The 15,891-nt window shown below is 43.8% G+C and overlaps 1 protein-coding gene and 1 long non-coding RNA gene across 10 annotated transcripts in view; one reads left to right on the top strand and one right to left on the bottom strand.

The window, feature by feature from the left end:
* TFAP2B (transcription factor AP-2 beta) overlaps positions 1-15,891 on the bottom strand; it is a 29,564-nt gene that overhangs the window by 9,656 nt on the left and 4,017 nt on the right. For all 9 annotated transcript variants that reach the window (XM_059178216.1, XM_059178219.1, XM_059178218.1 and 6 more), the window contains 4 exons: positions 14,759-15,217; positions 9,838-9,898; positions 2,053-2,272; positions 297-415 (listed from right to left, as the gene is read on the bottom strand). In XM_059178216.1, coding sequence (XP_059034199.1) covers positions 297-415; positions 2,053-2,272; positions 9,838-9,898; positions 14,759-15,217 — 859 coding nt within the window. The remainder of the gene's footprint in view (positions 1-296; positions 416-2,052; positions 2,273-9,837; positions 9,899-14,758; positions 15,218-15,891) is intronic.
* On the top strand, positions 2,268-3,966 carry LOC131834086 (uncharacterized). The gene is made up of 3 exons (XR_009354741.1): positions 2,268-3,173; positions 3,277-3,346; positions 3,423-3,966. It is a non-coding gene; the product is annotated as an uncharacterized LOC131834086 (long non-coding RNA).

Raw genomic sequence — 15,891 nt, 5'->3', positions numbered from 1 at the left:
CACACTGCATCCTGCACCTGATGGCAGAGGTGACCCCTGCACTGCTTTAGCGCCTGGACCTGAGCACTCTTCAGAGCTTAGGGACCCTCACACATGTCCCTTGGCCTCTCTGCAATTGCCAGCTCCCTCTAAGTAAAAGGACCTTTGAACTTCTCTCAGGCAGCCGCTTGACATCCAACTCATAAGGGCACAACAATCGCAATGATTTCCAGTTAATCATGAAACGTGTAAAATGTCAGCCTTCAGCCAACAGTTAAACTCAGCCACTTCGTGAAATGGCCACACGTCTTGCTTACCTTCCACCAGGGAGGTCAGTAACGTGACATTTGCTGCTTTGCGCCTGCCCGCGGGTAAATTCAAACCGATTTTTTCTAGCCTTTCTCGCAAAGATCTCCCCCCATTTTTCGATTTGGCTCTGAAATTGCAAGAATTAACATTCTGATTAACCTCAGAGTGTTCCTGAAACAAAGTTTAGATTTAGCAATCTAAAGCCCAGTGGAGCTTGAAGAAGTTTTAACTCGAGGTTAGCACATTTTCCCCCTTTCCTTTTGGTTATTTGCTGATAGTTTGCTGAGGTTTGCTTAATTTCTGCAATACAGAGCATAAAAAAAAATGAGTTGTTTTCTTTTCTTTTCTTTTTTTATCTCGTGAGAAAAAAAAAAAAAGATACCAGATGGGAATAATCAGGGTTTAGGTTGTGGGTCCAGAAAAGGTAGAAGTTGCATAGGCAACACACAAGCTCTTTTCCTTGTAATAGAGCCAGTTAGGTGAACATAAACTGGGCAAGCACAACCTTGCTGAAAAGAAGGAAAGAACTGGGTGGTTCAGAGAGAAGGCACTAACTAGCTGAAACAGGTGGGGTTTTCCAGGAAGGAAGGGGTCAAGAGTCAATATAAAATGGAGTTGGGTTAAAAGGGGAAGGAAGACTGAAACATGAAACCAACACGATGATGATAATCGCAGTAAGTGTTAAACTAACACTTTAGGGAGTTTAGTTATGCGATAAGCACTGTATATTGATTATCTCACTTAATCTCATAGCAAGTTTTATACACACATGCTCAATGCCCAGGGGTGATTGAAAGAAACTTCCACACTCTGGGGCTCAAAGGGCTCACTTCAAGAGAGCAGAGCAAGAGGATTCAAAGTGAGAAAAATCCATGAGTCACACATTTACTTCTTTCCCAAATTCTCCCTCTATGTGTTAAATGCTGGGCAAAAATACAAGAAAAATACCAGTTACTCTGACCTCTCTCGTAGTACTCTTCACACAGCCACTTTCAGGAAAGAAAGGGACTTTCAACTCCCCAAAGAGGCTAACTTGAAAAGTTCATCTCCCACAGTGTTACCTTCATATTAGAGACATTACCAAATTGCCCTTCGACCAGGCACAGGCAGAAATTCCGGGGGAAAGGCTGTAAATCTGAAGATAAAAGCCATCTCTTCCCGCATTTTCCCAAAGGAGTCTATGGAGTGTCTTCTTCCCATATTAAGGAGCACTTGAATGCCCCCAAGAAATAACTATTCCTATTTCATTGTTATTATTGGTGGTGTTCTTACTGAAGACAGGAGGTCGCATGGTATTTTTCAAACTGCAGGGAACAATGCCTCAGTGGGCAGTGACCAATTTAGTCGGCGGCCAACCGTATTTTAAAACAAAACAGTATATTACTGGTACAAAGCAGGTTACTCCATGAAACGTCTGTTTTAGATAAGTGTGTAGGTTCTGAGTCTCACTCAGGCTACAGAATGCCCTCCAAGTGTCCCGGGGAGAAAAAGAGCCCGGCGCCAGGCACAGGGCAGGGAGAGAGGGAGGTTCCCAGCACCGACAACAGCGGGAGAGCGAGCGGCGCGTGCTTGCGGCGCGTGGGTCCCAGGGCGGCGGCGTCTGCGCGCGCGGCCCCCAGCACGTGGCGGCCGTGGTTCTCCGCACGCGCAGCGCCAGGGCCGCGCGCTGGACGCCCGGTTGCTAGGCAACTGCGTGCGGCTATCTGCTGGTTTCCGGGAGAGCCCTCTCCCTTCACCCCGTAATAACCGGTTTGGGGGTTTTACCTTCTGAGGACGCCGCCGAGGAGAGACGCGTTGAGGCATTCGGGGGGCGAAAGCCGTCTCTGAACTTCCCCCACAGTTACTTTGTACTTTGAAGTTGAACTGAGCAGAGACAGACGGCCGGGGACCGAGCAAAAGACCTCGCCGGTATTGACGGACATGCCTCCCAGGAAGCCATCTTTATTCATCATCAGAGAAGTCACAGATTTGGGAGGAACCGGAACTAGAGAGAGAGAAAAAAAATGCCATAAAGGTGACCGGGTTTCGATCCTGGTGACCGGCTGATAGAATGTGTCGGTACGTGCGCAGGGGCGAGGCCACCGGACAGGCGCCAAGTGGAAAGCTGGAGGAGGAAGTGTTTGTTCCAGTGGGGCTGCCGTGCGTTCAGAGCACTGTGTACAAACAAATGGAAAAGCCATCACTCCTCTGGAAACTTACCCCATGTGTGTAGACCTCTGCGTGTCGCTTGCCACAGTCCCGCTCACTATATAAATCAAGAAAACTCACGGCCTAGAATTTGGATTGCGCTGCGAAACCCGGCGAATCCTATTCCATCCTGTGCTAGCTTGTGACCTGAGACATCTCAGTGAACCTTTCTGACTCTCAGATTCCTCCAGGGTCTCCTAAGGCTAATAACCACATTTGGTGCTGAAGTCTGAAAGTGATTATACTATAAGTGATATAAAATGGTAATATCGGTGTTCTTTATGGGAACCCCTCCCTCCTTTCCTATTGGACCCATTTATGTGGTCATCACTGGAGAGCACTGGAGAGTGGGCCCTATCAGAGACACTGTGCTCAAGAACAGCCACGTAATAATACCATTACGCTTGGGCTCAAAGGAGATGCTCATTGCTCCAAAGTGGATCTCATTCTTCCCTACATCTTAACAATACATCCATTTAGAAGTGAACCCAAATGCTCCTCTCCAGTGAAAGCAATTCCACAGTGACATGAATTTTGTTTACAAATTAACTAAAGCGCCGGCTGGTGATTGGAGCAGTTATGATTTACAACAGGTGCCCTGATCAATCAACCAATCACTCTAATTCATGTGAGCGGAGGTCTTGCCTTGCCCCAGTTGTTTCATTTCGGCAAGTAATTGATAACAAACCGCACTCAAGGTATGTTTTATGCAGAAGTTAATAAGAGCTGACAGCTGGTTGCCACTGCTACCCAGGCTCATTCAGTCTCTCCAGCCTGTATGTCTGTTTAATTGTGTTTCAGTGTCATCTGTACCTCAGGAAGAGGCGGGGCTCAGTAGAACCAGAAGGCTGGGAATGAGGAACAATGAATGGTCAGTGTCCCAGTTCTTGCTGGCCATCTTACTCCGTCAGAGTTCTACACAGCTGAAGCCCATTTTCTTTCTGCAGGTTCTAGAAGCCACAGGGCAGGTGACTTTTCCTGACTTGCCCTGCCATACACCTGAGCTACTTCCAGTGGGATGTGAAGCTCCCAGATCTTCAAACAGTATTTGTTGAACATGCATCTGGCATGAAAAACGTTTCCACTCCTTCTTTTTAATAAACACAATGTCTCATCCTATAATCCTGGTAGGGGAAAGATAAGCTCTTTCCACCATCTCAAGCCTAGAATACTATATATCAAACAAATTGTACAACCTCCCTTGTACAGAACAGAATAACCAACACTGAATATTTTTGTGACAGCTTATTCTCTTTACTCAAATTCTGCCAATCAGACCTCTATGATTGTCTAGAGACTGCTGAAAACCAGGTAGGTCCCAAATTTCTTATTTATTAGGAATTGCATTTGGCCCTTTAGAAACATTTTGTGGAAAAGGATTTTCCTAGGAGAATGGATGGGGGTCCTGGAACATTCCCCTTTGCTACTACTTAGTACACATTTTGGTAAATCTGGATCTGTCTACAGAGTCCAAAGCCTTGTCTCAGGGCAGGTGAATGATGTTAGGTAACAGAGTGGATCTTCTGCACAGCTGTGATGGTGGTGGGGTGCTACAGAGGGTGCTTTCTTCTTTCTGATTCCCCTCATCATACTCTCATCAGTGAAGCTGTTTCCCATTTGAGAGTGAGCCAATGAAAAGTCCAAGAGCAAGTATTAATTAAATTTGAATAAAATATGGAGTTAAAGTTATTTAAAAGCGAGTGATTTGGGTGGGAACACCCTGTTATTTAATTCTCTTACACAACATCTACATCTGTTTTGATCTGTCTTATTCTTTGCAATACTCTCAATTTTCATCTTTCAGATTCATATTCAAAAACTCTAAGCAAATAATTTATGATCACAGGAATTAACATCAAATAATCTTGGAGAAACTTTTCCCCAAAATACAGATGATGGCCTTTTGTAATTTTAACATGGTTAGAACTATAGAAATAAATTGCACAAAAATCTACCTTCGACACTCAGCAATGTTTTTATATTTAATATTTAATTCTATTAAATATTTTTTAGAAAGAATATTTTAACAATAAAGAACCTCGCTAAGCTGAACATAGTAAGTTCAGTTCTGATTTCCCATATTGGACAACCAAATATCTCCTTAGGTTTGTAATTTATCTGCTTCTGAGAGTCCCAGTTGTCAAATCTCTTGAAGAACCAGGCCTTTAGAGACACTTTATAACCTGCCCTCTAATTTCACTATTGTTAATTGCCTGATTTACCTGACAAGAGCCATTTCCTATGGGGAATGTATATTGTTCCCTCCTGTGGGCTGTACCTTTCACAAATGCATTATCACTTAAATATCACAAATCCAGTTAGCTTCTGTCAGCACACCACTGTCTTCTTTTGTTGTTGTTGTTTTCCCCCCAAAGAGGCAAAGTGTTGGAGCAGACATGCTTCAGGTTATATTTCCATTTTCTTAATTTAAGTATAAATCATGTTCCTACCCTCTACCCTCTCATCTTCAGGTTCTAACCCTCTTCTACTCTGGCCTTAAACCTAGACCCTAGACTAGGTCTAGGTAGAATAGATCCTACCCATTTCTTGTCCTAACTTTCCTTAAAATCCCTAGCACTATTATCTACCTTCCCTTCCACTCTCACACCTGCTTAGCTCAGCTGATTAACCCCATATTTTATTCTCTTTGTCTTTTCCCTTCTGCTTTCCTCCAGCTTATCAATAAACCCAGAAAGCAACAGGGCCCGGTTGATTTGTTAGTAATTATGAGCACACTGTTCCTGCTCAGGGAACCCAGAGATGACTAAGATAGGTTTAAAGCGACAGCAGGAAATGGTAAGGAAATGGAGCATAGCAAAACTCAGCGTGAAGCTTTCAGTTCTTTACATGTTTACAATTTTCTGTGCATATATTAAAACCGGTGGTTTTTTTTCCCCCCTGTTTGGTTCTCCATTGCATATTATGACCAACTCCTGGATGTTACATCCACAAAACTTGCTCCCCTCTTTTTTTTTTTCCTTGCATTATATTGGGGAGAAGAAGAAAGGTTTAAAACTGATCAATGTTTCATTACAGTGACTGGAATTTTATATAAGAGAGAAGAAGAAAGACTGATTAGAGAAAGTATTATTCATTAGTGGACTACAGAGAGCCAAATGGTTAATAGACCAGCACTTAATCTGTATTCTTTAAACAAGTATGAAATTGGAGCCTTGATATCTTTGTATTTGATTGCAAACAGACCTCCTATGGCGCTGATTTGCTGGTGTCGAGGAAGGGAAGAAATGAACCCATTTAATAGATTCAAGGATAAGTCCCCCCCCCCAAAGATACTCAGACTTAAATATATCTGCTACACCAGGAAGCTACCAAGAGGTTGAACATTGCTTGAAATAATTACTTCTTACCAGCAGAACATCCCCTTCCTTTATACTTGCATTGTTTCTAATCTACCTGAGGGCTAAATGTTATTTCACATGGATATATAGCACATCTATAAATGTGAGCACCAAATTCCTGGAAAGAAAAATAAGAGGATTCTTACAAAGAAAGCTAGAATATAAAGAACTACAAACATCCAGGGTTAACATCCCTCTAGGGACAAAGTCTAAGAGTCTAGAAACTGAATTGGGTCCCATCACTTACTCTGTGTGTGGGACCTTGAGAAAGTCATTTATCTTCTCTGTCTCAGTTTTTTCACTGGGAGTGGAAGGGGGTGGGATTTGGAGAAGAGTGACTAACCTTTCCAACTTTGAAATTCTGTGAACTCTGATTACTCCCTGGGTGGCTGGAATGTATCTTAGAATCTCCAGTTGAATAAATACCTGTTGGGATCCAAGTCAGCCCTGGAAATGCGAACCTCTTCCTTTGAGGGGAAACTCATACCTTTTCAGAGGCTCTGACACACTCTTGGTGCTTTTTACCTTCTAGGTCAGAAGGAAGAATCCTAACATTGCAATGAAATTGGCAATTTCTTCATAACCCCTTACCCGCCCCAAAGAAAATCCACACTAACCAAAGTGTTTATATGGGGAAGGGGCCAGAACTAACGGGAAAAAAGTGGGAGAGAACTGAGGTTGAACTGAAACTAACCAAACAGGATATCCCTAAGACCAATCAAAATGCCCCACAGTCACATTTGAACCTTGGATTCCAGCCATGCAAGCCTTTCCAAGAAATCCCAGTGTATTTTCTGCTCTCTAAGGTGTCAAGCCGATTGCATATTAGCCTCTGATTTGCACCGAAAACTTTTTCTTAAAGCCTAGGTGAGCCTTTTTTAAATTTAAGCTATAGGATGGTGGCAGTGATCATTTGTATCAGTTGGGCACTAACCTGCCCCCTCCCCAGCCCAGATTCCTAATCTTAATGGAACTGAGAGTTAAGAATGATTTTTTAATGTCTCGTTGGATTTTTAGACTGTTAATGTACCGAATCCTTCTCATTATTACTTTATTGATTGCTCATTGACCAGCCCCCTTCAAATCGTATTAACCACCCTCTGCCGGTTTAGATTAGGAGAGTTTAAAAAGCACCTTTCATTACTCCCTCCACTCCTGCCTTGGAGTTGAGACTCGGCATCTTAATGGGAGCTCTAATGGGGCAGCTAAGAGGAGAGGGGCCACGGTCCCTGCCGATTGCATTAATAGCTCAAAGGGGGCCAATACAGAAAATTAGCCGTAAACGAGCTCTGGAGATCTTCAAATGAAAGAGCCATTTATCACGCTGGCTACCTTCACTCCACTCGTTTGCTCTCTCTACTGGGAACAACTCATTTCCTCTTAACTAAATTACTTCAGAAATGTCAGCTAAGCCTAGATAGCAAACATAACAAGAGAGCTAGCTTATAATCAATGGGGTGATATCAACACGGGTGAAAAATTGGACTGGTTAAATTTTAGGAGGGGGCCCTTCAATATTTAGAGTGAGAGACATAAAGATAGATATCCTTTATGCCCAAGTCTTCTGGCTTCAGTATACATAATGGCAGAGACATCCGAACCTGGATCAGTGGCTGCACTTTTATTAACGAGGCAGACTTTTTAAAATCTCTCTACAAAACATATTTTTTTTTTTAAAAATCGCTCTAAAAGCCCAGTAGAACATAAATAAAGTAACCAAGTCCCTTGCTAGTTGTTGAAATTAAGAAAATTTAGTTCAGAAACTTAATTACCTCCTATTTTTATGAAAGTAATCTCTGGGAGAGATCCCTTAAAGGGGAGGGGAGGGGACAAAGATGAGAGACCAGAGGGCCAGGAAGCAAGTGAATCCATACCCTTAAGTGGTTCATAATTATCTAGAACAGTAAATCAACCACTTATTCCTATTTTACCTATGCCTCTCTAAATATAAACATATATTAGGATCTTTTCTTCATGTAATAAAGCAAATACCTGAAATATTAAATAATGGAGTTAACCTAACACTTCATATTCATACCTTGCCCTCTAACTCAATAAAGTGACTGGGATGCCACTTAGTTGTTTAAAGCTGCACAAAGTCTTTTTTTAAAAGGCTTTCAGAGCCAGAAAAAGTACTCCATGTCTTCAAAATAGAACCAGCAACTTCAGTCAATATTCTCCTTTTCTTATTACCGTAGATACTCTTCTACATAGGTAATCACATTTTGCTGACAAACATTTACAAGCCCTGAAACCCAAGCATCCCACATCTAAGAACATTTTCAGCTCCGTTTTGTTAAGCAAGCTAAGTTCCAAATATTTTTATTGGCCTGCCTATTAATAACATTTCTGATTGGTCATCTGTTGGGCATGCCCCACTGACAGCCCAAATGTTGTTTCTAGGATACAGAACCCTAAGATAAGGGGTTCAAGTCTTCCGTGAAAAGGGAGGGGGAGCTGAAACAAAAAAGCCAATGGAGAAGTGCCTCCCCACCCTCCCCTACTCACCCCCATCAACCAGCAATTAACCAAAAGAGAAGGACCCCAGAGGAAATGGTGAAAGTGAGTTGTCAGCACAGTTGCAAATCTAAGCACCAAGACTGGGTGTCTAAGCAAACCCAAAAGCTGGCATTAAAAACTGGAGTGATACTATCTAAAATAATAATAATAATAATAAATAAAATAAAAAATGAAATGATACTATCTAAAGAAGAGAGGGAAGGATGTTTGGAGCAACACTTAAAATAAATAGTTTTGCCCCAAAGCTTACTATTTCTTTTTCAGGATATTACATTCCAAAGCCAAATGGCATTATTCCAAGTACAGCTCTCCCCCTCCCATCCTCCACCTCTTAAAGCCACTTTTTCTGTCTGTAGAAAAGAAGATAATTTAGAATACCTAACCCTGTTTGGAATTCTGACTTCACAGCGCTCCTACTGTAACAGCTTGACTTTGGGTTACTTTCCAAAGCACTTTTTCTTCAATTATTTTTGTGAGTGTTATGTGGCTCAAATTAATCATAAATGACTGAAACTAGAGATTGTTGACACCAAATATAAGGACGGGCCTTTTTCCAGAATCGATAAGCAAGGGTTACAGTAGTTAAAATTTTATCTCCAAATACCAGTTCTTGTGATAATTAAAGATTGCACTGTTTACACATTCAGGCTCCTAAATAGTGGCATGTGAGTGACATTCGGGCCTTTCGGCAGCCACACTAATCACCAGGCATTCTCTCAGTGACTGTCAGAAGAGAGGGGGAAAAATTAAGCAGCTGCAATACGCCCGAAATGAGTTATTGTAATTACATTTAATTAGTTTAATTAGTTAATTATTTTGCTTACAGCTGTACAAGAGACTGCAAACATTTGTTAATATCACATGCCCTTTAACAGTATGGGGTGATTCCACAGTCACACTAAATCATGAATGCATATGTAGAAAGATTTAGGAATGGGCATAGGCTGTCTCAACGTCTTAGGATGTGCATATTTAGCAACACATTTGGCACAATTTTTAAAAACATAATAAGAAACAACTCCTAAAACACAGGGAACTGGAAACAGAATTACCACACACACACACCCCAAATACAAAAACAAGAAGAGGAACTATCTCAACAACTTTGGGTTTAGCCCAGCAAATTCCAGTTATCAATGAAATAATTATAGCACATTTTTGAAAGCAGTGTTTCCTAGTCAATTTCATACATGATGGTAGTTCAGTTATTTAAGATACATCTAGAATTGCTACCAAATGTACCCTGAGAAAAATACCAATAGTCTCTGTCCCTCTGTGTCTTATCTGGGCTTCTGCCTTTGGTTGCCCCCACCCCCAAATTTCCTTCTTCCAGACATGCCTTTTTCATCTGGACAGTCCCTGTCCTATGACTGTGAACAAACATTTCTGTCTTCTAAAATAACTAACCCCCCCAAAGTGAAAACACATAAAGACATGACTGCACAGGAAAACTTTGCTTACTTTTGGGAGGGATAATCCATACCTTTTTTTATGACAGACTGGTCCAATAGATTCATGCCGCTGTTATTGGCATCTTCAACTGACTGTGAATATAAAAACATCACTATTCAAATTGACTGGATATTAAAGAATTGCACACATAAATCATGTCATTCCAAACTGGAGTTTCTGTTATTTCCATTTATATTAATTCACAAAGGGAGGTTTTATTATTATCATTATTACCTCCAAATCAACATGGAAATGAAATTCACCCAAATTATAAATTCTTCCAATGGAAGCAGAGGAAAAAGGAAACTGGGAGAGACATCTGGGATGCAGTATTGGTTTAGTTATTATATTAAACATAGATGTTACACAGACATATAAAATTTTATATTATTTGCTCTTATGAATTGTGAAAATTTGGCAATAGCTGAAAGATTTTCACCAATATTAGTAAGAATAATTTCTGTTTTCAATTTTATCCCAGCACATCTTAACCCTAGAGTCATTTTACAAATACATAATAGTTTACATTATGGGATTTTAATTAAAGTCTGAGCAATTTGGAATGGAATGCAAACAGCAACACATAGGAACACGTTTGCAAGCTGGCAGGACCGCACACCCATGCAGTCCATACACGTCCTTGTGTGCTATGAATTTCCTGCTGCATGATAATCCCTGAGAGGAACCTGCACAATTTGTTCCCCACCCCCATCCTGCTGCTGCTATTTCCCAGCAAGAAACACACCTGTTAGGAGGGAAGTAACTACAGGCACACAGATACAGAGACTCAGATCCTCCCAGGCAGCACTTAGGTAATAATGGCAAAGAGCATTCGTCTTCTGTGCCACAGTCTTATCCTAAAAAAGGGAAGTTTCAACCCTGGGTGTTGGCAGCACTTCTGAGGGGAAACAGCTGTTGGAATGAGTTTCTTTTCTTTCTCCCTTTTTCTCTTTCTCTCTTTCTTTCTTTGGAATGAGTTTCTTACTGTCAGGATGCACAAGAACAGAGTTCTGGCTGTGTATCCCAGAGCATCCAAAACTCCCTCCTCCAATTCCCAAAGAAAAATAAATACTAGGTCTTTCTAAAATGTACTGCTGCTTTCCCTGATTCTTAGAAACCTAAGTTTGGACCAGTTTGTCACCCACTCTACAGAGAAGTAAAAAGCAAAGGGCTTGAGAGTGAAGCTATGTTTTCACAGCACCTTCCACCCACTCACGCTGCATCCCCAGACAGGGCGTGTGTTCATCACAAGGAGGAGACTGTCTACCCCAAACAAGCAGCACATTAGAAATGAGATGATCTAATCGCGAAGGGAGCATGTTAATTTGTTTCTTTTCGTTTTTAATAGTCACTCTTCAGTTGTCGGAAAGGTGAGGAAAATTGTTATTCTCTGTAAGAACCATTTTCCATGTTGCAACATGCCATGTACATATTAAGAAATAGTAAAAACTTCTTTAAAAAATACTTCATATAACTTGTTTGAAACTCCTCCGGAGACCCTGCCACACACACACACACACACACACACACACACACGCGTGCGCGCGCGCGTGGGCACACATACAAACGATTCACACCTTGCTATGCTCACGTGTCTACAATGCGAGGTATCCACTCAAGACAAAAATAATCGCCTGTGTCTGGGGGCGGGCTGACCAGGGATCTCATAGGCCAGGACCCAGGCGCCCCCACACCTCACCCTCACATCGATACGTAAATATGTATATACGCCTCATCAGCGACGTGGGGTAGTTGTGGTAGTTAATGAGAAGGCTCTTGTCTGATTTTCTATCTAATTACGGCCGCCTGCTGGGTTTTTGTACAGGATATTCACGCAGCATGCTGGCGCTTAATCGTCACAGGGAGGATCGTAAAGATTTAATTAGGACTGCATGCGGAAGCGCAGAAAAACAACTCAGACTCGTAATTACTAGACTTCTTTAGTTAAAAGTGATACCAGGGGTTGCTTTAAGACACTAGAGTGTGTTTGAGAGAGAGAGAGTGTGTGTGTGTGTGGTGGATTTGACAACATCCTGATATGTTTATACTCAGGGGTAGTAGAGGTGAGGGAGGTTAGAGAGCAAAGACCGGAGAGAAGAGGCGTTCACGACAACTAAACTCCAAGCTAGGTGTCATCTCACTCCACCTTCCTTTCTGATGCTGTTTTTCTGAGTTTTTAACACTGCACCCCCTAACATACATACACACAATGGGTGAAATGTAGCATACCCAGAATCCAAACAGCGATTTGCTAGTTTAATAGCCCCTGCGAGTAAATTGAAATAGAAATTGACAGGGTTTTATAGTTTCGTTTAAAAAATATTAGAAGCATTTGGTTAATTATCTCCCGTCCTTCTCTTCTCTCACGGTCGGGGCGGTGTCCCTCTGCGTGTGTGTCCGGGTCACCCAACACACCCCCACACCAAGCCTCGGCCAGGTGAGTACCCCTCGCTGTGAAGCCCAATGGCCCAGCAGCGCCCTGGGGATCTGTCTGGTCTGCGGCTGGGGGCAGGGGTGGGGGGGGATGGTGGTGGGGGGTTGGATCCGGAACACAGAGCAGGTTCTTGAGATCCAACAGTGACTGAAGTCCAGGCCGAGGCATTCTCTGGTCCCTTCTTAAAGACTGGTCGGGCGCAGCCAACCCAATCTGTTGCTGCAGGAAACGGCGAGATCCCCACAGACTCTTGTAACTTCAGCTCCCCCCACCTTGCCCCCGTGCGCTCCAGATCCCTAATTCGGAAGTGGGTCCTCCAAGATGGAGCAGATGGGGCACAGCCTCTGCACTCGGGGCTCTGGTCCTAGGTACATCTTCTACCCTTTCTTCGTCACCTGTCCCGTGTCACGTCAAGCACACCCAGGCCTCGGAAGGCCTGTCATGGCCATGGAAGCAGAGATCGTCCCCGCTGCCTGGGACAGGCGTGGGGGTGTCCCCCCCCCAAGCCCCCTGCACTGAGGGTCGTCCAGATAAAGTCCGGCGAACCACCCCACCTCGCTAGAGGAGCAGCTGCGAAGCTTCTGCTGGAGGAACCCGGCAGAGGTGTGTAGGTGGGGAGCACGCGTGGGCCAGGGCCTGCGCCTTCTCTCCTCCCTGCTCTCTGCACCTCGCAGTCCGAGTTCCGACGCAACAACTCTGCCTGCCGCGCGACGCCTGGACGAGGCTGTTCTCCCCAACACACACTGAACTGCTCTTGTTCTCTCGTCCTCTGCATTTGGCCAAACACTCAAAACCCCTCACTATTATGTCTTTAAAAACTAATCTAAACTTAAACTAAACTAAAACTAAAGAACTGTATTCCCTCTTTTAGGGCAATTCCTGGGTTCAGTTGACTAAGTCACTCAGCTGCGGGGTGATGGTGACGCGGCTAGTGTGTTGGCATTGCCAACAGCATTGGTGATGAGTTGATCCACTTTCACTATCTGGCACTTTGAGCGCACCCAGGAAGGTTAATTTAAGAACTTACCCCCCCCCCCCGGGCGAAAACACACTCATTACCCCAGTACCTTTTTTAAAAAGCTATTCAATATTTCTTTCTTGTATGGTATTCCAAAAAAAGCAATCCCTCCAGACGGGGATAATAAAGCTTGATTAAAACAACAGAACTATCATTCTTATTACTATGGGCAAATCCAACCACAAATCAGGTGATTCCATCATTTTTGGAAATAATAACTGAATTTCCTCTAAAACAATAAACCATCATTAACTACACACAGGCAACATTTGATGCTGTCACCACATTTTAACTGTTCGAAATACATTCTTTTTCAAGTAAGGTAAAAAAGGACTCAAGTACTCTTTTTTCTTCCCCATTTCATTTTTCTTTGCTTTAGAGGTATGTCTAAAATGATGCATAATATACACAACTATGCCAATGAGACCGAAGTGTCAAATACCTCTCAACCATATTTATCTTTTTTGCAGACTATTTAAATTAGGGAGCAAAGAGAGACCTGCTCAGAATCATCCAGACACTTTTTAGAAATCATTTCTTTGATGTTTCTTTGTTTAGTTTAACCAAGTATTCTCAACCAAATCAAGCTCCATTGTGTAGGTTGCAGATGGGTTAGGGAGTGGGTGGGGGGAGTGTTTTGAGCCTTTTGTTTTAAGAAACAAACACGGGATGCCTCTTTAACTGGGATAGTGGCTTTGGGGAGAGGAGAATATTAACAGAGGGGGAGGACTGGGGAGGGATGTGAAGAATATTGCTCCACAGTCATTTAATGGCTCAAAAGGTGAAAACAATCTCCAAAACGGTATGTGCCCTCTTGGACTCCCAAGCAGAATTATGGCTTTCTGGGTCTCTCCCCACAATTATTCCATTTCTCAGGAGATGACTCTGGAACTCAGTTATCTTGAAAAAGGGCTCAGCAGCTTATGAGACATTCAAAATAGGACCGAGTTTGGACAATCATAGCACATGTTTTTCTTCCCATGTGCTTTGTCATGCTTAACATCCAGCAGGAACCTCTGGAGCCGGAGAGGACCCTGTGCCTCTCTGCTGAAGCTCCAGACTCCAGGCAGCCCAGTCTGTCACCTGCCTTGTCAGGAGGCCAGGCCCCTAAGGGACATGCATGGGGAGTTGGTTGGGAAGGGTACCCAGCTGGGTGGCACCAAGTACAAGGGAGTAGGAAATAGCTAAGGCAAGACAAAAAACATCTAACCTTAACTCTAATGATGCTAAACTACCAACACACACACAAATATTCTTCTCCTTCCTGATTTCAAGTGGTTCCAGCTTTCATAATCGGACCTCCAGAAATCGCTGCTACAGGGCCATACCAGTACAACACAGAAACAGTTATATATATGGTGTCCAGCTATTCCTGTTCTAAAGAGGGAAGCTACCTCCCCCAGAAGATACGGAGCTGCCCCTCCCCCACCCCTCCCATCTCCCAGGGGCATTCGCTATTTATTTATTTATTGTCCTTTTCATTTGTTTGTTTGTGGTTACCTGGACGTCTTCCATTCCGGGGTGGCCGAGGCCGTGCAGCGAGAGGCTGTCACCCATGCCCGCGTCCAGGCCGTGGTGCGCCGAATGCAGCAGCACGTCTGGCCGGCGGACCGAGTGGTAGTCCCTCCGGGGGTCGAGGCCCGAGAGCTGGGGCAAAGCTGCCCGAGGCTGGGGCAGGAGAGAGCCGGCTTCCGAACCCACTTCTTGCCGCTGCCGTTGTCCCCAGGGATGCTGCTGGGGCTGGTGCAGTGGGTTCAGGGAGTAGGGGTCGTTGACGTGGGAGTAGGGATCCTGGCTCTGGTGGTAGGGAAGCGGTTGGTAGGGAGGCGGGAAGTAGGGCGGCTGGAAGTCCGACGACGGGGTGTGGGACAGCGGCGGGGCGCTGGAGTAAGGTCCTTGGGATACCGAGCCCAGCTGGGAGAGCCTGGAGCTGTGGCTCGGGACGCCATCGTGCCGGTCCTGGGAGCGGAGAGAAGAGAGAGAGAAACAGAGTGACAGAGAGAGACAGAAAGAGGGAGAGAGAAAGAGAGAGAGAGAGCGAGAGAGACAGAGAAAGAGAGAGAGAGAGAGAGAAAGAAAAAAAAAAAATACAAGCGACTAATGGAGAAGCCCGGCTTCCGTATATTCTTCCCAGGACAGGGAAAGCAAGAGTCTGAAACTTATACTCCCAAGTTGACTCAGAGGGCACATGATTTCAACAATTCCAAATGCCAGGCTTTGGGGGGAAAATGGGGAGAATCACCACCCACTTAACCAATATCTGAGCCTTGTGTTGGGAGTGTAAACGGGCAAAAGGAGTGAGGGTAAAGTAACTATGTATGGGGAGAGATTCTAAATTCCTTGGTTAAAAATACAGTAGCCTTATACATAGCATTTCCTCTTCTGGGTATTTTAAACTATTTTTTTCTAACTCAGAGTTAGAAAAGCATAACAAATGAAACTCCATACTTTTGCTGTGCTGCTGCTCCTGTTCAAAACCAACTTCTGCCCTCCCTGGCAACCCAGCCGGCTGACCAAAGAGCTCCGCACAGGAACCTGATAATTCCAGGAGCTCTGAGGAATCTGCCTGCTCTGAGTTCCCAGTCACCCCTCCCTCCCCACGAGGAATTAAATAATTTAAATAGTATTTGATT

Source organism: Mustela lutreola, chromosome 6, assembly GCF_030435805.1.
Source record: "Mustela lutreola isolate mMusLut2 chromosome 6, mMusLut2.pri, whole genome shotgun sequence".
In the NCBI taxonomy this organism is placed as follows: domain Eukaryota; kingdom Metazoa; phylum Chordata; class Mammalia; order Carnivora; family Mustelidae; genus Mustela; species Mustela lutreola.
The sequence above is the reverse complement of the archived record's forward strand: the minus strand, read 5'-3'. Positions and strand labels throughout refer to the sequence as shown.